This window comes from Cheilinus undulatus, linkage group 12, assembly GCF_018320785.1.
Source record: "Cheilinus undulatus linkage group 12, ASM1832078v1, whole genome shotgun sequence".
Taxonomy (NCBI): Eukaryota; Metazoa; Chordata; class Actinopteri; order Labriformes; family Labridae; genus Cheilinus; species Cheilinus undulatus.
The window spans coordinates 38,098,117-38,123,425 of NC_054876.1; the positions used below are offsets into that span (position 1 = coordinate 38,098,117).

At 37.9% G+C, this 25,309-nt stretch overlaps 2 protein-coding genes across 11 annotated transcripts in view; both read right to left on the reverse strand.

The window, feature by feature from the left end:
- Nucleotides 1–16,237, reverse strand: part of mink1 (misshapen-like kinase 1) — a 71,923-nt gene extending 55,686 nt beyond the window's left edge. For all 9 annotated transcript variants that reach the window (XM_041801194.1, XM_041801191.1, XM_041801192.1 and 6 more), the window contains exons 1-3: nucleotides 14,940–16,237; nucleotides 1,476–1,541; nucleotides 925–1,107 (exon numbers count right to left, since the gene is read on the reverse strand). In XM_041801194.1, coding sequence (XP_041657128.1) covers nucleotides 925–1,107; nucleotides 1,476–1,541; nucleotides 14,940–14,996 — 306 coding nt within the window. In that variant the 5' untranslated portion in view covers nucleotides 14,997–16,237. The remainder of the gene's footprint in view (nucleotides 1–924; nucleotides 1,108–1,475; nucleotides 1,542–14,939) is intronic.
- A 434-nt stretch (nucleotides 16,238–16,671) lies between these two features.
- Nucleotides 16,672–25,309, reverse strand: part of pld2 (phospholipase D2) — a 38,905-nt gene continuing 30,267 nt past the window's right edge. For both annotated transcript variants that reach the window (XM_041800989.1, XM_041800990.1), the window contains 2 exons: nucleotides 25,054–25,171; nucleotides 16,672–24,076 (listed from right to left, as the gene is read on the reverse strand). In XM_041800989.1, coding sequence (XP_041656923.1) covers nucleotides 23,852–24,076; nucleotides 25,054–25,171 — 343 coding nt within the window. In that variant the 3' untranslated portion in view covers nucleotides 16,672–23,851. The remainder of the gene's footprint in view (nucleotides 24,077–25,053; nucleotides 25,172–25,309) is intronic.

The following is a 25,309-nucleotide window of genomic DNA, read 5'->3' on the forward strand; positions in this document are numbered from 1 at the left end:
GAGGATCGTTTCTCTCCAGAGTGGGCGTGGCTTCAGCTCATTCAACAGACAAACCCCCAACATCCTAGAGCAGATTTTACTGCCTCATTTTTCATGATTTTGAGGCTTAATTTTATAAACTTACAGATTTTTTATTCGACTGAAGTTTGACCTGGGGCTTCATAACACATTGACCTGTCAAACAACAAACCTAAATACAGATTTATTTTCACTATACAGGGTCTTTCAGGATAAATGAGTGACAGGCATTCATGTATATATGTGGGTCAGACATCTATTTTGCTTTTAAAATAATTTAGATTCATGTTTCATTTTTGCCTTAATCTTAAGTCACTGACTTCTGTTTGGATACAGACCTGCTTTTATTTTGAAAGAAAATGAGGAACTTTGGGCAGTTTGAGGGTAATTAAAACAAATTACCATGATTATTATGAACTTTAACTTGTAGCATCAAATGAATTAATACATTTGATGCATTAATGCTGACAGCTCTAATCTATATTTATTTAAATCTGAAATTAATCCATATTTTAAATGAAGAGAGACTTGAGTCCTGATCCATGCTTACACTAGTATATTAGGTTAGGTTATTTGACAAGGGTCACACACAACACAACCAGAGCAACCTTTGAAGCTATTTTACATGAGTGGTCCCAAATGTTATTATAAAAGTTTGATAAAATAAACTAATTTATGAATTTACATATATAAGGAGGCAACATAGTTACCAATCAATGACTTATTGACATGGAGTGAGACTTGCCAACTTGTTACTTCTTCCTATATAAATAAAATCATAAATCTTTTAGCAGTGTCGTTACTTTATTATATTCAGTGTGGGTTTAAATGCCCCTATTTCCTTTCAAATTATTTTAGTTACATTTTAACGTGTTCATAAATAAATAAATTAATTAAAATCCTTACCCAGAGTTGGTCATCATGTCCCGGTGGACTCTTCTTGACAAAGGCACCGTAGTATGTGGCTATGTTTCGGTGGTGGCTGTATTTTTTCAGCATGTTGATTTCTGCTTTGATCTCCTCCTCTTCCTCCTCTGTAACATCCATCACTTTGATGGCCGCCAGCTGGCCCGTCTTCACGTGACGGCCCTGGATCAAAAAAACAAGTCAGAATATCACAGCAGCGGTCAGAAGTGTTTAAAATTAACCTGGAAACTCCAACGTTCTGGTACTATTTGAAGTGTGCCTTACAGTGTGGCTAATTCATCGAGTCTTATTTCACTTTTTCTTCTAGGGACACTCTTATCTTTCTGTCCCAGTTACTTTAAACTTTTCAGACAGCTGCAAAATGTACTGACACAGCAGTAAGATAAATCTGCTGTAATCTGAGAAATTAATGCACAGCACACTGAACAAAGAGTAGATACTTGATCCACACTCTAGCATGCTCAGTTTAACAGCATTTCATGACAGTTTAAACCCCTATCCCCCCACTGAATACAGTCTTCACATCTCACCTTGTACACCTGCCCATAGGTCCCATTGCCGACAACCTCAACCAGCTCAAAGATTCCTGCTGGATCCTATAGGACACAGAAATAGAATCTGAAGTTACACAACAAGCAGCATCACATAGGCCCTAGATACACTCCAAGGATACTCATGTTTTCAGCCTTGTTGTGCCACTTTAGCTGAACATTCTAGATACAAAACCCTCCTATAAATAAGGCCTGTCAATAATAAACAGACAGTCTTCTATGGGTTTTATAAAATTTAGGAACCAATTTAAAAATACTTCACTCAAAACAAGTCATATTTATTTCTGTTTTCAAGTGGTTGATGGTTGCTTTGCTCTTCTTGAATCATACACATGGACACTTTAATGCTGACCCCAAAGTGGAGGTCTAATTTTTCAAAATGCTGTTACACGAAACCTAAAATCCTGCAAAATGGCCCTTGTTTGAGGTTACTCCTGAAATATGTCTTCATGTTGGCTCAAAGGTCAAAATAAGACAGTGGAGGTGGAAAATAATGTTGAGACACAGGGATGTCACAATAGCAGAATTTTAAACTCTGAATGCTAGTAAAACTCAAACACCACTTCTGTTTCGATATCATCCAAAAGATCAGTCCAAGGCACATAATATTTGTTGATTTCTTGACTGTAGTTATCAAACATCCCAAACTCATCCTTCACAATTGTGCTTGTGCAGCTTAGACAGTGTCACCTCCTATGCTATCTTACTGCTATGCATATTCCCAGAGCTGGGTAGTAACGTGTTACATTTACTCTGTTGCATGTACTTGAGTAGTTTTGTTGAAAAATCCTACTTCTGAGAGCAGTTTTTGAGCAGAGTACTTTTTACTCCTACTCCGTTACATTTGTGATGAAAAAAACGATACTTTTACTCCGTTACATTGGGCAATACACTGGTCACTACTTTTACTTGTCTATAATTTATTTTCATTAATAATTTTTTTTACACTCAGCTGAGCTCTCACAGCAACGTGAGGTAAAATCCGCAGCACCACAAAGTAAATGGAGGAGTGACCCCTCCCCCTTAACTGTCAACAGTTGGAGATAGCTAATGGCTAAAGATGTAATATCTTTATCTGCGTCAGAGAAGCATGTTTATCCCTGGTCCAACATCAAGACTCTTTCTCTTTTAAACAACGAGGAACAACAGCCACATAAAGCGCTGCCTACTGTGTCTACCTAAAACGGTGGAAATCACAAGCTTTGAAAATAGCACGTCAAATCTAAGAAAGTGCGTTTTGGTAAGTAAGCTAAACAAGCTAATGACTGCACTGCTGGTTCGCTAAACGCATAAATTCAAATCTCTGTTTTAACTTGCAGACTGCACAGACACAGCTGTGTCAGTGAGAAATGATGTCATGTGTCTAACCACCTATGCAACTCTGCCACAAATGTGATTTTACACGCCATAATTTAACGTTACATCGTTAGGTGATACTATTATCATGTGCGTGTGGCATATCTCTGATATCAGTGATTATACCTAACATGGTTATAACGTGGGGCCAGTGGGTCAAAGTTGTCTTTGGTTTTATTAAGTTTCAGTTGAGCTTGCCAAATTTGTTGAGTGATAATCAGGATAAAAATTCATAAATTGGAGCTAAAAAGTGAAAATTACTTTAAAAAAAGGGCAAAAAGTCAGACATGAGGCCAGTTTATAAGATTAATTTCATAAATATGAGCCAAAAATCATTAAAACATGATAAAATGAATATAAAAAGATTAAAAAGTAAGAACTGCAAGGTATAAATTCATGTATGTGAGATTAAAATCATCATGTAGAAATAAGATAACTATTATGAGAGAAAGAGTCTTTTTTCTTTTTATATTGATTTTTTCATCCCATAGTTATGATTAACAAACATAACTTGACTGCTGCTTTATGTATTAAGTTATTTATTGCTTTTACTTTGGCAAGTTAGCCTATGCTTCTTTATTTATGACTATGTGCAGTTTACATTACTACCCCTGAATGTTGTAATGCAATACGTTTTAATAAATTGCACAAAATGAAGTTACTCATGAAGTTACTCACTACTTGAGTAGTCTTTTAATAAGGTACTTATTTACTCTTAATCAAGTACTTATTTTTATCAGTACTTTTATTTCTTCTTGAGTAATTGTTATTGTTAAGTAACAGTACTTTTACTTGAGTACTGTAACTGTGTATTCTACCCACCACTGCATATGTCTATGAGACATACTGTATATGTAATGCCTAAACCAAAGGGACTTGTAGTATTCAACAGCCTGTGGATTTTAATGTACTACTGCTGCTCACTCTATTTCAAGGTACTGAAGAGTGGTACTAAAAAAGTATCACGGCACCATCAATTCTGACAAACTTCCATCCATCCATTTTCTATACCGCTTATCCCGTTGGGTGTCGTGGGGGGCTGGAGCCTATCCCAGCTGTCATTGGGCGAGAGGCGGGGTACACCCTGGACTGGTTGCCAGTCAATCACAGGGTTGACATAGAGAGACGGACAACAAGGCATGCTCACACCTACAGACAACTTAGAGTCACCAATTAACCTAACAAGCATGTCTTTGGTGGTGGGAGGAAGCCAGATGACCCGGAGAGAACCAACGCACGCGCGGGGAGACGATGTAAACTCCACACAGAAAGGCCCTGACCGAGAATTGAACCAAGGACCTTCTTGCTGTGAGGCAACAGTGCTAACCCCTGTGCCACTGTGCAGCCCTCTGACAAACTTACTTTGAAAAGAATATTTAATCAGGCAAAAGCTATTTTACAAATCCTTGGTCTGTCTGTTTGATTTACCACATCAACAGAGCTGAGCAGAATAACAGATTTAATGTATTGTACACACTAGTTTTTGGTTGTCCTCTATTTCCATACATTGGTACAATTAGATACATTTTTTTAATATTGTGTCAACCTCTGCTGTTATAATGTTAAATTGTAACATTAATAATTATACTTTAACAGGCCTAAAACATGGAAAAAAAACTACTTTTTTGTATTTTTGCACTTATTTTGAGTGCACCAAAAGTAGGCACCAGAATTATGAGTCGGTTACACCAATTCTTTCTATTTCTATTCAGTGAACAGTGGCATGGCACCCCAATATCTCTCTGACCTTCTTACTGGCTATCAGATAATTAGACCCCTCAGGCATGGGCCTCCTGAATGTACCAAAAATTAAAACTAAATCTAATGAAGGTGTGTTTAGTTACTTTGGTGCTGTCCTCTGGAACTAAGTGCCTGCTGACCTGAGATCTGTCGAAACACTAGGTTCTTTTAAAATGTGGCCTTACAACACTGCTTTTCTCTCAAGCCTTTTGACTGATAGTTTATCTCTGTGTGCAAAATTGTGTATGGACATGAGTACGCGCCTTTGTAGGAAAACCAACATTAGCATGTGAAAGCTACACAGATTGGTGCAGGGTGTGTCCAAGATCACTGATTATTATGCCTTATTTTCATGTTTTTCTAGACTCATTTGTGTATCTTTGGTTCTGTCTGTTTGTTTTGTGTCTGATTTATCTTGTGTTTACATTGACTTTACAATTGTCTTAAATTTGCAATATAATTAGAATTGAACTGAATTGCAATTGCTTTCTACTCCCTGAACTAAACTGGCATCCAAATGTTTATCTGCTGTGTCCGAACAATTTTTTGCTGGCTTCTGGTATAGCCAGCTACTTAATCAATTAGGAGATTTTTCACAGAGCCAATATTTCAAGGAGTGTTAAGGCAAAAGAAATAATGAAAAATACTGGTATTGACATTGGCTAAATTCTTGCGTTGAGAATTTGACAGAGATTATCAGACATAATTTCCGCAACTGGTACATCTCTCGTACCTATAATAACTATCTTCATTATTGCGTTATTGAAAAAGGTATTGTTTTTATTTAACTTTTACCAGTATATTAATATACCAGTATATTAGTTCATATTAAATTTGAAAAATTCTGGTTTAGTGATGACCCTAGGCCTCAGTAGTGCTGCAATATATTTTTTTTCTAGCCAAAAAAGCTGAAGCAAGGTTAAAAGAATTGATCAGACAATCGCCATCTTTTAGGATTCAGTTCTCAAGAGTTGCTCTTAAAAACACAAAAAGTAGTGTTTTGACATTCATAAAAATAGACTTCCACTTGGAAGGATCAGCATTTTCATTAATGAATTAAAAAGAATCACAAGAAAGTATTAATGAGACTTATATTGAAGCATCGTGACAACCCTACTGCAGTATTCTGCATTAGTAAAATGATCAATGGCTGCACTTAAAATAATTTTCCTGACTAATAGAAGCTGTTTACATCAATTAGTGTGAGCACAGCTACAGATCTATTGACTCAAAAAAATAAGGTCATATAAACAAAGAAAAGGGCTTCTGCCTGTTCTATAAAATCATACATAAAAACCAATAAAAAGCAACCACAATGGGTTTTTTATCCTGCACACTAAGACCAATTCAAATCCTTGACTACAATTCCATATTTCCATACAAATCATCTGAGCTGGATCCTCCTGGCCACCTACTCACACACTCACTGTCCACCCACAGGAGGAAACAGACAAGCAAATACACTAAATATTGATACTACATTAAAGCTGAATTCAGACAACACTGACTTGACTTTTGTCCTTTTCTTGGTATGTTTGCTGTAATGACAAAATTTCTCACTGACACCAATAACGAGTAGGTTGTTTAGACGTGCAACCCCCTCCACAAGAGACAAGGGAAAAATGGCAAGCAGCTCCACTTTCATGCCATTTCAATATGGCTTTAAGAAGATGTGTGGGTGGTGAGACTGCTGCTTTGGGTTTAGAACGTACAGCATGACCTATCCTGCTTTCATCTGTTTCCAATGATGGGCTTTTTGCCTCCAACAAGGAGGGGGGAATTCTTTAGAGACACATTTATGGTAGGGGGGAAAGCAAACATATTTGTTAAAGTGAAAAGGGGAATTGACCACACATTTGATGTAAATACACATAGCTCATATGATGACATAAACATAGCCTCCAGATTCAGAAACATGATCTGTATGAGGACACAAAAGAAGGGGAAACCGTGACGTCAAGTAGGAAGAGACAGAATAATGTTATGAAGAGAATAATGTAACGATGGAGTGGGTGGTGAGGCAGGGGCGGTAGCTTCACCCACGTCCAGCGCTGAGAGTGGGATGAGAGGAACAAAGTGATAGAAGGGGAAGGGTACAGTTATGTTCAAGGAGTAGCACCACCAGAAGCACCCAGACAAACAAATTGTCTGCAATTATTGCAAGCCAAGGAAACAGTAAAACTACAGGGGGACAGGAGGAACAATCTACATTCAGTCCACTAAATCATATCAATGGAAAATTTGACTTGCATTGTGGATATCATGCTGACGTGTTAAGGAGTTCCTCAATATATTAGAAAACTTCAGGGAACAAGGCAAGCAATTTTCTTAAAAGTCAAGTTGCTTGAAGCCTGTTGTCAAAGCACTGTTCAACAGGATAAGAACACTAAAAGACACTTGTAAAAGGTCAATAAGGAAGTGGACCACACATTTCCTGCAGGAGAGTCGACTCAGCTGACAGAGGAGCTAAAAAAAAACACAGGCCTTTCTGTGGTTAAAAAGCTGCAACAATCATCCAAATAATACCTCAAACACTTGTACTAGCTGATTGTTATTTAAGTGCATTCTTGCTTCTAGCTCGTTTATAAAACATGGGTATACTTGTGTTTATTTCTGTATATTCCTAAATGTTTTCTGATGCATGTATATTTGATCTTATTTTCTATAAAAATTGTTTCCTTTGAGTTCTTTGCCTTGATTGGATATGATAGCTTAGGAGAGACAGGAAATATGAGTGAGGGAAGACATGCACCAAACATGCCCTGAGAGCAGAAATCAATTCTGTGATTGGTGCATTGAGGACTACAGCCTCAGCATATGGGTGCCTGCTCTACTACGCTAAACTGGCACCCACATTTTTTTCCTTTGCATTTTACGTGTAATTTTTATTACGACATACTCTGCAAATGTCATCAATATTTAATATTGACTCTTTTTAAATGGATCATACCTCCAAAAATCTGACACACATTTGTCCCCATATTTGGGTGACAAAACATTTATGAATCTTAAAAAGACAATGGCTTATTAGAAACCCCAGAGCTACAAGTAGACTTAAAATCACAATGAGGAAAACACAAACTATTTCAGTCAGTAGGGATTAGGAATGCGCACAGTTAAACGGTTACATTTGTTTATCAAATTAGCTGGCACAAGATTTACAAGTCAGTCATACTAATTTTACCTGTAATTTTTATAAAGACAGGATTGCAGTAGCTTCAGCTGCCTTCCTGTCTGAGCTTTCCTCACGCACTTCACCAGAGGTAAATATGAGAAGCTTATCAGTTAGCATGTAGAAGGAACAGCATGGAAATTAAGTAGTATGTAGGCTGTCGGGGGTTGATCTCACGTGTAACTACTAAACTGAAGTAAAAAGACCACAAAAGCGCGATTTAAATCTGCGAAGAGGAACAAGGTCTGGAAGAGCTAGCTGCTAATGTTAGTGGATGTGATGTGAGCCTGATATACTCTGTGCAACACACAGCAACCCTTCAAAGAATTTGAAGTTTTTACATTTTTCTGAGTATTTTCTTCTCTTAAGACTAGTTGGTTAAATGCAATTTAAATAAACGTTTATCCAAATGGAGAAACAGATGCATGAGAACATAACTTGTAGGGAGGAATTGTGGTTTTTGAGTATTTGAAAAGTCATCAGTTCATAACAAATCAAACCGTTAATCTTAACATTATCATATCTAAAATTGTTTTTTTCCCCATGTCTTATAATGCCTTGCTGTAATGCAGAACTACTAACAGATGATGCACAGATTAATCAACATCGGCCAATATGTAGCTGATATATTAACTTTTTTGCTGCGCGGGGATTCTGTTGCTCTGCTCCTGTTGCTCTGCTCCTGTGTGTCCCTGCTGAACTCAGCCCGAGTACCTGGCCCCTCCCCCTCACACACAAACATGCAGCAGCATCTCTCCCCCACTCACTCACTCGGCCGCAGCAGAGAAGAGGACTAAGACCAGAGAAACGGCGAGAGTAACTGCATTTTTTTTTCTCAATGGTAAGCTGTGACTTTATAAAATAACACTACACTTTAGTGCCCCATGACAATAACGTCCTCGCGGAAGCATGTTGTCAGGGCACAGAGAGCAAGCTAGTTTTTCATGCAAGTTTTAGAGAGCGTATTACAGCGTTTTAACATCGTCTAAGGTGCATCTTTGTGAAATAAACAATGATAAATGCAACTGTTAATTCACATGTCCACAATTATCTCATACAAGACTATAAAACAGAGTTTTAACATCGTCTAAGTTGCATCTTTGTAAAATAAACAATGATAAATGCAACTGTTAATAAACATGTCCATCATTATCTAATATAAGTATCTTATTTATCAGTGTGTTTACAGTTTACCTTTTCTAATTCATCAGTGGGTTTACAGTCCTTATGCTGACAGTGTTACTAATTAAAGTTCCTTATTTTAATCTAGTAGTGTTCTGCTTCTTTGTCTTGAATCATATTTTGGGTGTTAAAAGAATTTGTGTTTACGTAAAGTAGATATACTGTGTATATCAATGTTCTTATTTCATATATTGGCCGATATATCGGTTATCGGCTGATATATAGAATACTGGCTTTTTTTAGTCTCCAATATCGGTATCGGCATCGGCCCCAAAAATCCCATATCGGTTGTAGTTGAAAAATGATGTCGAAGCAGAAGTACAAAAATCACAACAAAAGAAGTTTTGGTCCACTTCAGGCTGAATGCAAGCACAGAAGTGTCATACAAACCCCATGTTAAAATGACTATTTTTACAGTGTAAGTACACTAATACCAACATCAGGTAAAAACTGTGTTAAACTGACTATTCTAAAGAAGAGTAATTACTTAGAAAAAAGTCAAAGTCATCACACGGACATTTGTGTCAGAAGGTGTGAGCCTGATATACTCTGTAGAGCATGGCTAACATTAGCAGCTAGCTCCGCCAGCCTTTGTTCCTCTTTGCAGATATATATCACACATTGATATGTGGCCTCACTTCACTTCACTTTATTTCGATTTTTCTAGTTAAAAATACTGCCATACTACACTGTTCCTATGACACTGCAAAATTACAAGCTAAGGCTAACTTCTCATATTTACGTGGTCCAGTAAATAACCGGGGGAAAGCTTTGACTGGAGGGCAGCAGCCATTAACTAAAGCTAAAGTGACTACTAGTGCCAAGAGGCCTTATTACAGTTTTATAAGAGCATTTGACTGGGATAACAGACCCATGTTTATAAAAAAATGATAGATAATCAGTTTAACCTACTCATTAATGTTGCGCCAGCTAATTTGATATATGGATGTAACCTTTTTAGCATGCCCATCTCTAGCCAATACCAAGCATCAGTACTGCTACTCATAAATATTGTAGATACTGTACTTGGTATTTTTTACAGCATGATGTTAGCACCTTATTATTTGTTAAGTTGGAGCCATGTCTGTAGTGGTGATATATGTATATATTTTTTAAAGGTTTGTTTTTGGGCATTTATTAGATAGAGGAGGACAGTGGATAGAGTCGGAAACAGGGTCAAGAGTGGGGGAGAGACATGGGTAAAGGGCCTCAGGCCGGATTTGAACCTGGGCAGCCCACGTACATGGGAAGCGCCTTTAACCACTAGGCCACCTGCTCCCCTGCAGTGGTGATATTTTAGCATAACTGAGGATACCAAAAGTGGAGCACGCTGCAAACTATGCACTGCTATGCTGTCAAGAGAAGAGCTAAGTAACATCTTAAGAAGGTAAAATGAATGTTCAAAATACTCTTAAGAAAAGTGATATTACGTATTTCTACCAGTACTTGGTATCAGTGAGTACCTAAATATAAGTACTCGTACTTGGTCTGAAAAAGTGCTATCGGTGCATCCCTATTACATTACAAACTAGGATGGCCGTCTGAGGCGGCAGACCCAATTTCAAATTCGGAGAAAAACCGAACGGGTGCACGGATCATTACCAAAATCTAATTGATTCTTCCCTGTCACTATCCCAACATTCCCTGAAAGTTTGGTGAAGATCTGACTTTCCGTTCTCGAGTTATCTTGTACACATTCAAAGAAAGAAAGAAACAAACAAACAAACTAGAATGGCTGTCTGAGGCGGCAGACCCACGCCTAAGCAGTGCCACCGAGGAACTAACACCGAGGAACTAACACCATTGATTACTATGGTGTTCAAAATTTCGAAGTCCAAGAAAAAACGAACGGGTGTGCGGATCATCACCAAAATCTACCTCATTCTTCCCTGTCACCACCCCAATATTCCTGAGAGTTTGGTGAAGATCCGACTTTCCCTTCTCAAGTTATCTTGTACACATACAAACAAAGATACAGAACCCTTTACATAACCCTCTGCCGATTTCATTGGCATGGGACACGTTTGGGGCACCGATAACCTAGTGGTTAGGTTGTGCCCCCGTGTTTATGGGCGACCCGGGCTCAAGTCCAACTTGGAGCTCTCACACACTCTCTCATTCTGTCCACTATACTCCACCAGCAATAAGACATTAAAAAACCCACAGAATTATCTAAAAAAACATTTTGGCCAGAATAATTTATGTCTGCATGGGCATACACAGTACAGTAGGATTGGGTGGTACCCAGTTTTTAATATCGTTAAACCTTTCCAAAATTTTCCAATGGTATATGGCATAGACTACCAGGTGTTTAAAAACCCCATTATGCAAGAAGCAGGTTGCGCCACAGGTCTTTCAATCAATCCTTCTACAAATGCTTCAAGTCACCTACGCCATTAACTCCCACTGTGAGTAATGGCATAGCTGCCGTCTTTTTGCCTCCCTCATTTAGAGGTGGTATGAAAAAAAAAGTATCCAAAACTATTATCAGAGAGGATCCACAAATGTAAAATCATGTTTTGTGTACTTTTAATTAGATAAATATAGGCCACAATATTATATATTTATGCATTGTGCAACAATGGTGAGCTCTGTACAGCCATAAGCTTCCCACTGTGTATTGCCACCCATTCCCACTGTTCAAGGGTTGAATTTTAACCATAATTCATCTGTTTTGGTTTTATAAAGGATATGAGTTTTTCAAATTTAGAGGCATGGCTGATATGACTACACACCAGCAATGCAGCCGTCTTTTACAAAACACTATGAAGTAAATGATCAATGACATAAAGTATATCCTTTTTTTAAAGTCTGTTTAGCCCATTAATGGTTAATGTCCATGATGTGTTGGTATCAAGTTAACAACCTAAGCTGTAGATCCCTGTCCGTATGTGAGAAAATGAGTCAATAGCAAAAATTTGGAGTAAAATTAGAAATACTACCAGTGTCTCTTGTTTATTTGTTTCCTTGAAATGCACATCCCTAACAGCAAATTTATTTCTCAGCATCCTCATAAAGTTTTTTATATCACAAAGGTCTGAAAAGTGTATATTTGCTGGACTGATGGATTATGCGATCACCTTAGTGCTGGAAAAGTCTGCAATGCAAATGAACTGCACTGCATCAATAAAAACCGGGAGAGAATATCCACAAAGACTAAGATTTAAAAGTTTTTCTGCATCATATATTTTTCTCTCTGTTTTCATGATTAAATGGTGAAGTCCTTGTCCTAAGATGACATAGTAGAAAGGCTAGTTCACTTTTTTTAACCTTTGGCATGTAACTTACGCTGATGTTTTCAATAAAGCTTTGTAAAGCGGAAACCAGCCTCAGTCAGAGTTCTTTTTAATATTATAGAATTCAGTTTTCTCTATCTCATGTAAGGTTATTTATTCCAAATACAACAAGCATAGATGACTTCACTGCTACAATATAAAATCACCAGACTGAATTTCTCATAAGTATCATGTCCAGGGGGCTGTTTCTCTATCTAATCTGCATCCAATATTCTCACCACGCTCTCTACATTTCTGTTTGAGAGATTTAGAGTGCTGGAAATAATCAAAGGTGTTGTTTACAATAGTGTTTAACACTAAAAACTACCAGACAGGCAAAATTCATCTGAGGTATCTTTGTGAATATGTGTAAGTCAGATTTCATTGTCTTTGTTCTTAAAGGGTGACTTATAATGATACACAATAAACATGATTCTTCTTCTCTTAGGTGACTATTGATATTGGAATAGAGGATTCTGCAAAGATGATTTTTTTGTTGCCTGTGTACAGTGGACTAGTGTTATGTAATCCTGGAGTCTGTACTGGGTTTAAAAAAATTCTTGAAAATGTTGCGACTGAGCCACTTAAAAGGCTCCCTGTGGAGATTTTCTCCTCCAGTAGTGCTATGGAGCTGTTTTTTAATGAGTGGGTCTCTATTTGGTGTAGCCTGGATCAACAAGGGGAGCTTACACCTAAGACAGGCTGCAATGCACCAACAAAGGTGAAGAAGACAATAATGGCTAGCTAGTTAAAACAATATGTCAGCTATTCTAAATTTATAGAACTGGGAGAAAAAAATCTCCTATTAAAGGGGAGGCAACACAATTAACTTATTTCCTTTACTACCCGAGTATCACCAGGTATAATCAGAGCTATTCTTCGTTTACAAGTTATCTCCATCTGGTACTTTTAAGAAGGCACTTCTGCCACCTCAGTCAAATGAGGGCACAGGGTTTCACTGTTGAAATAAACCTAAGCGTTACTCCAATTACATGTTCAATGCAAGGCCACAGGTTTTCACAAAGTATGCACAAACAAATGCAAGAGCAAATGACTGCACTGCTTTCAAAATTACAACATTAACTTTTATGACAATCATCTTTCATCATCTTAATCATTTTTTTTTTGCAAAGTAACAGATATCTTTTTATGTCAGATGTCATACTGTGCTGGGGTTTTCAGCTAAAGATTCTCAGGTGAGTGAGGAAAGAAGGTAACATCAGTCCAACAAAAAAGGATTTGGGAAAACTAGCCCTAATCTCCTGTTAAGCTCCACAAATCTGTTAAAGCTGCACCAGGGCAAAGGGAAATTGATTTTCCTCTTGGATGTTATAGGGACTAGCCTGTATGTTTTTATATATTACAAATACTAACAAACAGCACATTTTTGTGCCAGAGATGACCAAAACAACACTCATTATTTGGTAAAGCAGATTACTGTTAAAATGGAGAGGAAAACCACTGTTTTCAAACCGGCATCTGCATCTTATATCCAGTTTTTAAACTGCTTGATGATAGCCTACCAGATGCACATTTTAGGCAGCACTAAGACATTTTGACAGCAGAGATTTAAAGAAGTCCATAATATAACATTACAGTGAAACTAAGTCTAAGAATTAAGTTGGGAAAACTGGACTTTAATTCTTCTAATTTAAATAATGACTGAATGCATAACATTTCTCATATGTAGGTCTTTCTAGAGAAGATTTGGCAACACTCCTGTCCCTTCCAATTAAAGTGAATACATTTCCACTGTCCTTAAGGTAGAGCAATAAATCAAAAAGAGTGGTAATTGAAGCTTAAAATTATTGCCTTCCAATGTTTGGGAATCCTATGAAGCTGATTTGTTTTTCACTTTCTTTCCTGGCATAACAAGTTGTTCTAATAACCAAAACCAGCATATCAAAAAGCCAGAAAGCATTTCAGATTGAGGCCTTCCAGGCAGGCCACAGAAAATGCTTTACTGTTGGGGCAGTAGGACCAGGACTTCATTGTTTTATCCCATTAAGCCTAGTGGGTTGTAGTTTATAAATGTCAGTTATTATGCTGGTATACTGCTAACCATTACTGTTAAATAGTAGTTTTATTCAGTATTAGAATGTCAGTGTTCAAAATCTGTGTAAAATAAACAAACATTCCAGATCCAACATAAAGAGGGATATGGTTAAGGGATTTGCTATTCAAGAGGGATCACGCTCTCAAGCCTTAATAGGGGAAAGCCAATCCAAAACTAACAAAACAGGTTGTGTTTTTTTGTTCCCAACTTGAAAAAAACAGCCTAATTATGAGGAATGAAGGAAGTAATCTTGACTACCTGCTGTGTGTTAAAAAAAACAACAATGCATGGTAATCATGGTGTGTCAGGTGTTTTTGTGCAGCTTTGGAGACAGCAGCAACCATGATTTGATTTCCCCATTTATAATTTAGAGATCAATGATTAAAAGTTGCCAGGGGCTGAAAAGCAAGGTTCTTTATCAGTTTACTAAATCATAAATTATCTTTGATTCTGTGATCCTTAAACAGCAGATCTGTCTTGAGCCACTACAGGCCAAGGGATGTTTATCCCGGCTCAACTTTGTTGCGTGGGTGTAACATGGTCGTGCTTGTGTCAGAGACAAGCTGACACTTCAGTTCATATGACATAATATCTGACCAGACCGTCTGTCATAATTGTACATGAAATAAAGTGTAGCACACTTATCTTGTTATAATACTCACCCTCAGAGCTGCGAGGTCTATGTCATCCAGGCTTCGTGTGGGGGCGTTTTCAGACATAGCTGGCGAAACTTAGGACGTTAGCTAACAAGTTAGCCACTTATTTATTACGAAGTACTAGATGAAATCTACAGAAGCTGCTAAAACGAGCTTGAATTGGTTTGTCTAATGCAGTTAACAAACCAAACTGGCTGTCCTTAAAGCTCAAATTGTTGCAGAACAACACGTTAAGACTTACATTAGCAAACACATCGCAGATAGAGCAGCACAGGCGCACCCAGCTGACTAGCTCACATTAACTCCGGCCGAGAGCAACTGTTATCCGCAGTTGTTTTACAGAAATGCCAGTTGCAACAGCTTATCAAAACACGTTTAAGTTAAAATAATAGATTCAAATAAATTGTTAACGTCGGCGTTAGCCGGCCATAGGTACCGTTTTAACAACTGGCAGATTTTCAATGCGATGCACCTCCGCTGTTGATGAACACCTTGCTGCGTTCATTTTGACAAGGCGCCGCGTCTTTGATGCTGTACAACATCCCAGCTTGTGTTTTGGATGAGAAAAGGATGCCTGTTGTCGGGAAAAAAAACACCAAATGGGTGTGAAATATTCCTTGTTAGACTGACAAAGTACAAAATAACATTTAAGGCTTTGCAACGCAGTGGTTGCTTTTAAGGAGAACGCAACGTCTGATGTGATGGCGTCCGGGTCCGTCCGCACCGCACCAGAACCGACTGTCAGCCTGTCATTATCTGCCTTAAATACACGTCCTACCACAATAAAACTGCAGGATTGGTGCGGAAATGGAAACAATCGCCGTGATTGAAATACGATTCAATACGACCGCAGTTTTCAAACTTGTTCAGTCGACTTAAATATTCCTCAGTTTCGTCAGAAGGCAACGGTTAATACCGAGTCAGGTGCGCACGATCAATCTAACGTTAACGGGCAAGCTAACGTAGCTTAGCTAGCTGGCTAAGAGTCATTTCCAGAATAAACTTTCCGTCTTCATCCATTTTCTGTGTTGACAGTCGCGCCTAGTACTGCCAACCTTCCGGGGAAAACACAGGCAGAAAGGCAAGCACTAATGTCCTCGACAAACACCGTAATACTTGTAAGCTGGGGCCCTCGACTATTCAAAGTTTAGCGTTATTATCGTCCTCCCACGTCCAGGCTTTTCAAACTTGCAGTTGTAGTCCAGCACTTCATAAACCGTGCAGATTTAAACTGCGGGTAACGGCCAAACTTGTTATTTCGCCATGTTTTGCTTCCCAATTCCTCCCTCCCACTCCCAGGCTTGTAGTCTTGCAGGGTTGTTCTGACGATTGGCTGCACACAACACTCCTCAAGTGTTTTCGTCTGTTGGTTCGCTACGGTGCTTCATCAGGGACAAATTACCTGGGAAATTACAGTGGACGTTTTCAACCTACGCAATAGGCGCTGTCTGCTCTGGGCAGCACAGCTGAGGTCATCGTCTGACATACCTGTCCTGCACTGACCTAGATTATCACTTAACACCCCGAAGGAAGTTTTATGAAAGTTAAACATAATTCACACGACTCAATGTGTCTTTTATCATAAACAATTCTCCTCTCAATCTTTGATTGATTTTTTTGTTTCCTTTCGCCACTTTTGCAGTTACTTTTTTGATTGATGAAATAATACATCCAAGAAGACATGACAAAACATAAAATGATTCTTTATTTTCACAAGTAGAAATATAGTTATCTTCCAGTACATTTGAATGACCTATGACTATTAGAATTGAAAACAAAATGGTTATAACAGAACATGGAAAACCAACATTTTGAGCTGACATTTTTAGTTGATTAGACTTTTTAATTGCCAGCATACTAATTCAATTTCAATTAAAACAATGAAAACAATGAATGAAAAAAGTATAATACATTAAAGAAAAGGTGTTCACAACCATACTTAAGCAGTTGAGTACAAATATTCATGTTCCTCCCTCCTGAGTGTTAGTAACCTATACATAAAATATGGCCTACATTTAATGCATACAATAAGGTTTACAAATGGTGGCAGTTATGGGTAATAGGTACATGTTAAATACAAGTTTCTTTTAGTAATGTAAGTGATAAGTATTGCAATGCTGGCTTGTACTGTCATGAAAAAATGATTGCATAGAAATAGCATAAGGTCACTTGTGATTACAGATATTTCTACAGAAGTATTCAAGCAAATAAAAGGCAACCACTTTGTGCCATGTGAAAAAGGCCTGCCAGTTTACAGCTTCTAGTGTGCAAGGACCCATAGTGGCCTTTTAATAATTCCCAAAGGAAAACATTCATATTTCCGAGGCCAGCTTTATACCACTTTAAACACAGATGGCCTTGCGAAAGGTGCCTCATGTAGCGTAAGGCGGCATTCCTGTGGGGCACACAGGTAGTGTTGTTGACTTGTGGGCATGTCTCCAAAGATTATGAAGCAATCTGTTCACTTCCTCTTGCTCTGACATAGGTTCAACCAGTTTTACTTTAAGGGAGATTGAGCTGGATTATGTTACAGCCATCCACAAAAATACAGCATTCCAACACATTTATTTATATATCAGCCTTTCTAAGGACATTGGACATTTATTCATTTGATGTTATATATTGTTGATGTCCAGTGAAAACTACCCAAAGGCTCAGAATACAAAACAGGAATTTCCATTCACAAGGTCCACATACACACTGCTGACTGTCTCTGCTGGCAATTCACTGAAAACTTTGGTATGGAGCACGTGCTTCACTGAGGTACTGTTTAACTTTGAAAGACTACCATAAAACTTTAAATAAAAGCCCATCCTAATTTAAGGCCCTGTCTCTTTTACTAGTCAAGTGTTGCTGCACATTTTGACAAATAAAGGCAATTACAGGCCATTATCCATTTTGTTATGAGATTGTTCAAACACAATGGGAAAAAGCAGCAACACACAAAAAAATGAAGATACACTTCAACATAGTGCCAAGAAATACCGGGTAATAAAGGGTAACAGTGGGGAAAACAATGTAAGAGATGATCTTAGGATGCATATGAGTGTTTCTGTCCACAAAATATTTGCAATGCTTCTTCAAGTTAAAACCTAATGAAATTTAAACCCCAGGGATTGGCAGGCAGTGTGCTGGCTTTAGAGAGAAAATAATTGTGAAGTTATGAAAACATTTGTTTTTTCATCTCCTGTGCCAAATATTAATGCTATAGCATATACTAAAAGGAAGTAAAGACATTCTGATATATATACATTGCTCCGTAGGCTAGCTTAGTCTTGAGAGTGATATTAGTTACATTTTTTTTGTTGGTATACATTATAATAGTCTATAGTTGATAATTGTCCTATCTTTTCTGTGCATGAGTTTAATTACATAGGGCCTGTCTCGGATTGACAACTGTCCCAAATAAAGGCAATTGTAATCACGGATGCAGGATGTGCAATTACATAATGGCTAAAAGGCTGCTTTTACTTTATATTAACTAGTGCTTTAAAGGTTTACAGAAATACCTGCAGCAGTGCCACTATTGTAGTTGTATAAGTACTTTTTCTTCAGTAAAGAAAAACTTTTATTTTTTGGAAAATATGAAGCTTTGCATTAGTTCATGCAGGACACAGAAGCCATGCACCTAGCCTTGATCAGCTAAGCTAGCTGACCCCATTTATCACCTCCCAGCTCTCATGGCCAATCAAAGCTCTTAGCTCTTACATGACGTCCTTCTCATGAATCCCTGTTTCATCAGTGCTTATGCATCACACTGCCGCTGCTGTCAAAGCTCAACCTCCTTCACCCCAGCTTCCTCCTATATGGCAAAACACTTGCTGTATTCTCATAATCAGATGCAGGCTACTATGGATAAATTGCTTCTGAAGAAATTTCACTGTATTTATTATACATTTTCATGAATGTGAAAGTCAAAGTTCACTGCTTCACTAACCCATCTTTTGAGCATCCATTTTGCAATAAAAATGGTTAAATGTATGCAATGCCGTAAAAACTTGAGAAATGCACATTTCAACATTATCATCATTCTCTGCATTTTCCATGATAACGAGGCAGGTAGACTCATTATACCATTTATGTGTTATAACAAAATCACAATAACAAGCTGCAAACTGTCCAGTATAATCGCAATTGCACATTGATACCAAATTGTACAGCACTAACAGTAACGTTGCTGAATGTTGCTCAGTGCTGCACCCAAGACACTTAATGTTGGGTCTTGACCTCAGGGCATCTGGGGGTCTAAAAAATCCATTTATGGAAAATTCAGGCTTTAAAATGTATTAAAAAGTCTTACATGCACCCCTAGAGGGTCTTAAAATTTTTAGCATTTCATTTATATATTCATCAAGCATGGATGTAGGCTAGTTTTTATGCTCTTGTTTTTAAAGATACATACTTAGGACACATGATTAATGAATTTAGATGTGCCAGCATTTCTTTATTATATGTTGGGAAAATTCACAGCCTTTCTAGACACATGGTACTAAACTCTTAAACCTTTTAGAACTCAACTATAACGAGCTATAGCTTTAATCTGCAAGAGTGGCATGATTTCTACAACAACACTATGGCTATAATTTGCTTTTAGGCCGCTTAAGTACAAAAAACTAGATCTTCCATTGATAGCTACTTTGGGCTAACAAACTGAGGTGTTTTATCCTCATGGTCTATCTCAAAACGCGTTTAGAAAGATTGTTTCACATGCTACAACAAGACACAATTCTATATTGTTATATTTTTATCTTACGATCAGTACAAAACATATACAGTGTGTGACTTTAAAAGTCTTCAAATGCATGAACAGAGCCTTTAAAAGTTTTAAAATTAATGCAAGATTTCTGTTTATGCCCTGGTTTGTAAAGTGTCTTGAGACAACATTGCCTGTGAATTAGCACAATATACATAAAGACATATTTCATAAGTTGAAGTAAATGAGTAAATAACTTGGGCTATTAATTGAAGTTTTACAGTTTGTCTCATGTTTGAAACCTTAAGAAATTATATTTAGTGGTTTTAGAAACATTGCACTTGCTAGTTTGAAATTTTGGTCAAACTCCTCTGATGCCACCCATGTCTAAGGACACACAATTATAAAATGATGTAGTACATAAAGAAGGAATCCTATTATGCTTTCTGTTCAAATATATCATGATATTTAGTAAGTTTAAAGGGGATTATTTTTATCGCTAATGCTACATTTTACATCTTAGGACCTTTCTAAAATTCTTACTAGTAGTCACTTGGATGCCCATGGCTCAGTAAAGGGAATACATAGAATAAATGACATAAATTTATAAAAACAGCACAAAATTATTTGCATTTTAAAGTTAAAATCTGACTTGATAATGCTCCAAACTTGGGAGCTGCATCTTGAACTTAATACAAGTTATGTCATGTAAAACAAAACACGTAATCATTGGAATGCACCTGAACAAATGCTTTTTGTTCACACATTGTTATAGGGAGGATATTCTGGACATTTTATTGCACCTGGACGCATAACTGTGGAAATATAGAAAAATACAATAGGTCAAACAGTTTATGTCTCCACTCCAGACAGCTATGTCAGAGCAGAGTGGATAGAGGAATGTTCTGTTCTCGACTGCTGACAACACGTTGAAATAATAATTCTCCTGGTTGTCATGGTGACTTTGAAAAAGAAAATTAACAGTAAATCAACCTAACACCCTTTCATTATCTTGTCCTGCTTTTATTTCCCTCCCACAGTTTCCCACCTGATCTTTTATCCAAATCTACTCAAATATTTTCACAGAAATCTTCGGTGCTGCTCTTGCCACATACTGCCTCCTTTCTTCTGCTACATCATCCTGATTTACTAAGTTATCCCCATTATCAGTTCTCTCCTTTTTCTGCCTTATCCAGTTTTTGTTTCAGCTCCAATCCAGTCATCTCTTTATATCCGTCACCATAACAACCACAAATGTTCTGACAGATTTGCTGGCACTGCAGTGAGAGGTGAAGCCTCAGAGGGGGAGAGTGAGAGTGAGCGTGAGAGAGAAAGACAGTGAAAGAGAGAGAGACAGAGCCTCCCACCTAAACCTTGCACCAATAACTGTACACTATGTTCCCAGATCATGTGAGATGCTAGGCTTCCAATACAACCTCACATCCTCCCCTGACTCATACATTCATTTGTGTTATTCTTTTTTTCACTAGCATCCGTTCAGATTGTGCTGAAGAAGTTCTGAAGCAGACATGGAGAATGAACTGACAAGTACATGTTGTCTAATCTAATGTTCTAAAATGTAATCATCATAAAATCAACAATACAGTGGTTATGATCAGAATAGCTCATTGTCAGTCAAACACACATTACCCCTTTAACATAACTCCTGAAAATTCCAGAGAAGGGCTACATGTTGAACTAAAGTGGCAGCATTTTTCACTCTTATATTTTTGTGCACATTCTCCGCCAGCCCTTCTCTTAATTTCTGCAAGAAGTCAAGGTGAGTTGATGTGTGGATGCAGCAGGTAATCAGGAAATTTCACTGTGATGAGTGGGAGGCTGTGATGACGCTGATATTGTGGGACCAGTGCAATCTTGGTGCACGTAATGAAGCTGCTTCCTACTCCTTTGTGCTCACCAACATGTGCAGTCAGTATGTTTACATGCAATCAAAAAACTTAAATTACTGTGTAAGCCCAGATAAAATTAGATTTTTAAAATGTTGGTTAACATGTTCGTCCAACTAGTATTGTATTAAACAAATTTCTCAAAGTCAGACTAACAAACCAATTGTAAAATCTGGAATATAAACAGTTTTAGAAAAAGGCTTAGACATTTCTACAGCTTGGCGATTAAAATTTTGTTTGGTGAAGTCCACAACCTGCAGTTTCTGTGCAGCTGTTGCCTTTTTAGTAGCACCTGTTGGAGTCTGCACAACACTGTTCCCTCTTTGCCCATGACCTGTTGTTCCTACTTAGGGGTGCTTTCAGTCTCCAAACGGTATATTCCACCTTTTTCTTTAAATGCATGGTTATAACAAGGAGAAAAGTGGTTAAAAAGTGGCGCCAACCCCTGCAGGTGTAGTCTGTGCTGTTTTGTATTCCAGCACATTATGAGCAGTGAAGCTCAAGCGGCTGCATAGACTTACAGTGATGATAAAGCATGCCTTGGCGCTTCATCAGGACAAATACTTTTTAGATTAAAAAAACAGATTTTAAAAGTGTGGGTCATGCTCCAGATTTTAGGAAAGATGATGTCGATGGAGATCGATTTACTCCTGCATGCAAACACCTCAATCAGTCCCAAACTGGACTATGTGTTTTGCACATGCTCCCAGTGGTGATGTATGGCTTCTAGCCAGAAGTCAAAAGAGCATAATAGCATGTGTCCACAGCTGCTATTTTTTGCTTATTTTCAATAAAAACCAATATATCCCAGCTCAATATCCTTAATGCTCAAGTGTCCTCACCACTCACTAAACTATCGGTTGCTAGCAGTTTGCTAACGCTAACAGTTTAACTTTTGGAACAGGTTCATCAATGACTCCCTCATTAGCCAATTAACTTAAGGGGCAGGACTTATGATAACAGCTTTGTCAACAGCAGTGGCAAAGGAGTAACTGCTCTAACTTCCTGTTTTGAGGCATTGCTAATTTGGGCAGTTATTTTGAATATCATCTCAGTCTTTAGATTAGAATGCCATTTAGTATTTTGTGCACATTTTAGGCATTTTCTCTCTAAGGCTTAAGTCAAGTTTCGCTTCATGAAAACTTAATGGCTTTTTAGTCCAGTTTTACTAAGCAAAAATCCTACATTTCAGTCTTTAGTTCTAATCAAAACCATTATTTTCTTTGAACTAATTTAATAACAAATATCATTACATTACTTTAAATGTAAAACACTCATTTTAATGTACTATCAGTACCTTGAATGGGACATATTTTCCCTTTTTAAGACAATTTTATATTGGTCTCAGAGGTCCCCAAAACATGCCTTTAAGGTTTATTGCTGGAAAAAAAAAACACTCTAGTATAGGATTTTTGCATGTCTGAAAACCCCTTTGAGGGTTGAGTTTCTGGGTCTTTGCTGCAAATGCCGGGACAGAAATGCTTCTCATTGTTTTTCTGTTTTCCCTGTGATATTTTTTTGAATAAAGTGAAATATTATGCACCTGGTGCTGTGTAAAACAACGTTACAGGTGCTACCACGGAAAGCAAAATTCGACTTTTACATCCAACCAAGCAATATTAGTGTGAAGTGCTCTGACACTAAGCTTGTGTGTGCTGCTAGTGCGAAAAACAGCAGCTGTGGACACAAGCTTAAGTTGCATGGTAAAGCACGAGGAAAAGCGTGCATTTCAATATGCTAGAAGTATGGTAAGCGTATGTACGAAATCTAAAGTTTTTTCAAGTTTTTGCTATTTAACATACAGCTACTTTGTCTCTTGTTAACTCATCAGCAAGATCAGCAGGAAGGCCTATAGTAACTAGCTAAAAAAGGGCATGACTATCAACCATAGCAGAGGCGGAGTAGCTGTTGTCAATAAATCTGTTCTGCCCCAATGGATTTATAAATGAATCCAGTTAAACTGACTTACTTAACCATGCAAGTAAACGTACTGACTGTGAATATGTCCCATCAAAAAAAGCACTGCCATAAAGTCAAAAACTAATAGACACTATTGCTTTGTCGTCTTTGACATTAAACAGGGATTTCCACATCATCCTTTTTTCTGGGGCAGTCAGTCCTGAAATCATCTTGAAATTTTCAGGAGTGCATATGTAAAAGAGGCCAGTGAATAAAAAATGGTGATGTCATTCCTTCCTCATTGAAGTGCCAGTGCTGAAACTACTTTAGTGTGCTGTGCTGAACATGGTGATTATGGAGTGTGTGCTACAGCAGCCCTTTAACTGTCACATAGTGGTCAGACGTGGGCTTAGCTGTGGTTATGTCCACAGCCCTACAGGAGCCATGCCCTCTTTGGTGCCCAGAGGGGGCAGCAGGTTCTCCTCACACAGGAACCTGAGGGGGAAGTGGACCAGCAGCCCTCTAATTCCCTTCAGCTCCTCTGTGGCCTTCTCAGGGTCTGAGTCACAGAGTCGTTCCTCGCTGGAGTACTCCCTCAGCTCCCGCATGTTGTGGACTGTGTTGTAGGGCAGGCATTTGAAGACCTGTTTACAAGCAGATGACACAAGAAAGAGAAAGAACAAAGAAGTGATGGGTATTAACATCTTAGTATACTGATTAGGGACATCTGAATCAGAAACCAATCCTGATGTTAAAGATCCCAGAGCATCAGTCGACTGAGCCCTGGATTTGCCAAAAGCTAATACATACCAAGCAACAGTCCAATTTTAACGTTAGAAATCTGTAAGAACCTTTTTAGCTCAGCTCTCATGGATGTTCTCCAAACTCTGCCCAGCATTTTAACAAGATTGATGTAAAGCCATTACCTTTATCTAAGAATGACACGAGTGGTAGGGTGCTTGTTAGGTAGCTACAAGGAGAAAACAACTCCCAAAATCGCTACAGCATTTTACATATCTCAGCCTTTGAAATCAAGTCATGTGTACTTTATATGATGAAGAGTAAATTCCTCGGTCTGAACACTCCAAAAAACATTTTATCAAGGAACTCACATAGATCTATGAGGTTTAAGAAGAGATGTGAAAGAAGAACATGACAGTGATGAAAATGGAGATGCAGAGCACCTAAAGCTTTAGTTTAAAAAGAGAAATGAAGAAAGAAAGTCACCAGTCTTTTTAAATGTTGGCTAATCTGTAACCTTAGGAAAAAGGGGGTTTAGGACAACAGCAGTGAGACAAATCTCACCTGAGAGGACAGCAGGACTGAGGTTTACTGAGATACCAACTTTAGCTAGCAGCAGCACAAGTGTGTTAACTGTGAGGATTGTAAAAGCCTCAAAAGATCAGATATAAAAAATGAGAAGGTTGAAAACAGCAAAATATGAGCAAAGTGTTAGCTAGAGTTAATTATGAGAACTTATAGAGGTTTTGGAACCCCTTTTTGGCCAACAGCCTTGTTGGGAGGATTTTGTTAGCTACTGTAGATGCTAAAAATGTTCTTACTATTCACAGTTACCATGACTTTGAATATTTTGTGACAGGCAAAAGCGTTGCATTTATACCTTGTCATAAATGATGGCATTCTGTTTAGCCGGTGCATTCCAGGCCAGGGAGAAGAATTCATCACTGATTGGATCGTCAATATTGATGCTAGGGTCCGTAGAAGCTCCAACAAGGACACTGGAGGGGAGAATAAGTGCATTTAAACTACTCAAAGGTTCACTTAATAAGGCTGTTAGAAAAAGAAAAGTTGAATATGGCTAGGGTAACAATAAATTGGTATAAATATGAATTTTTCAACTCTTTGATAAAGCACTT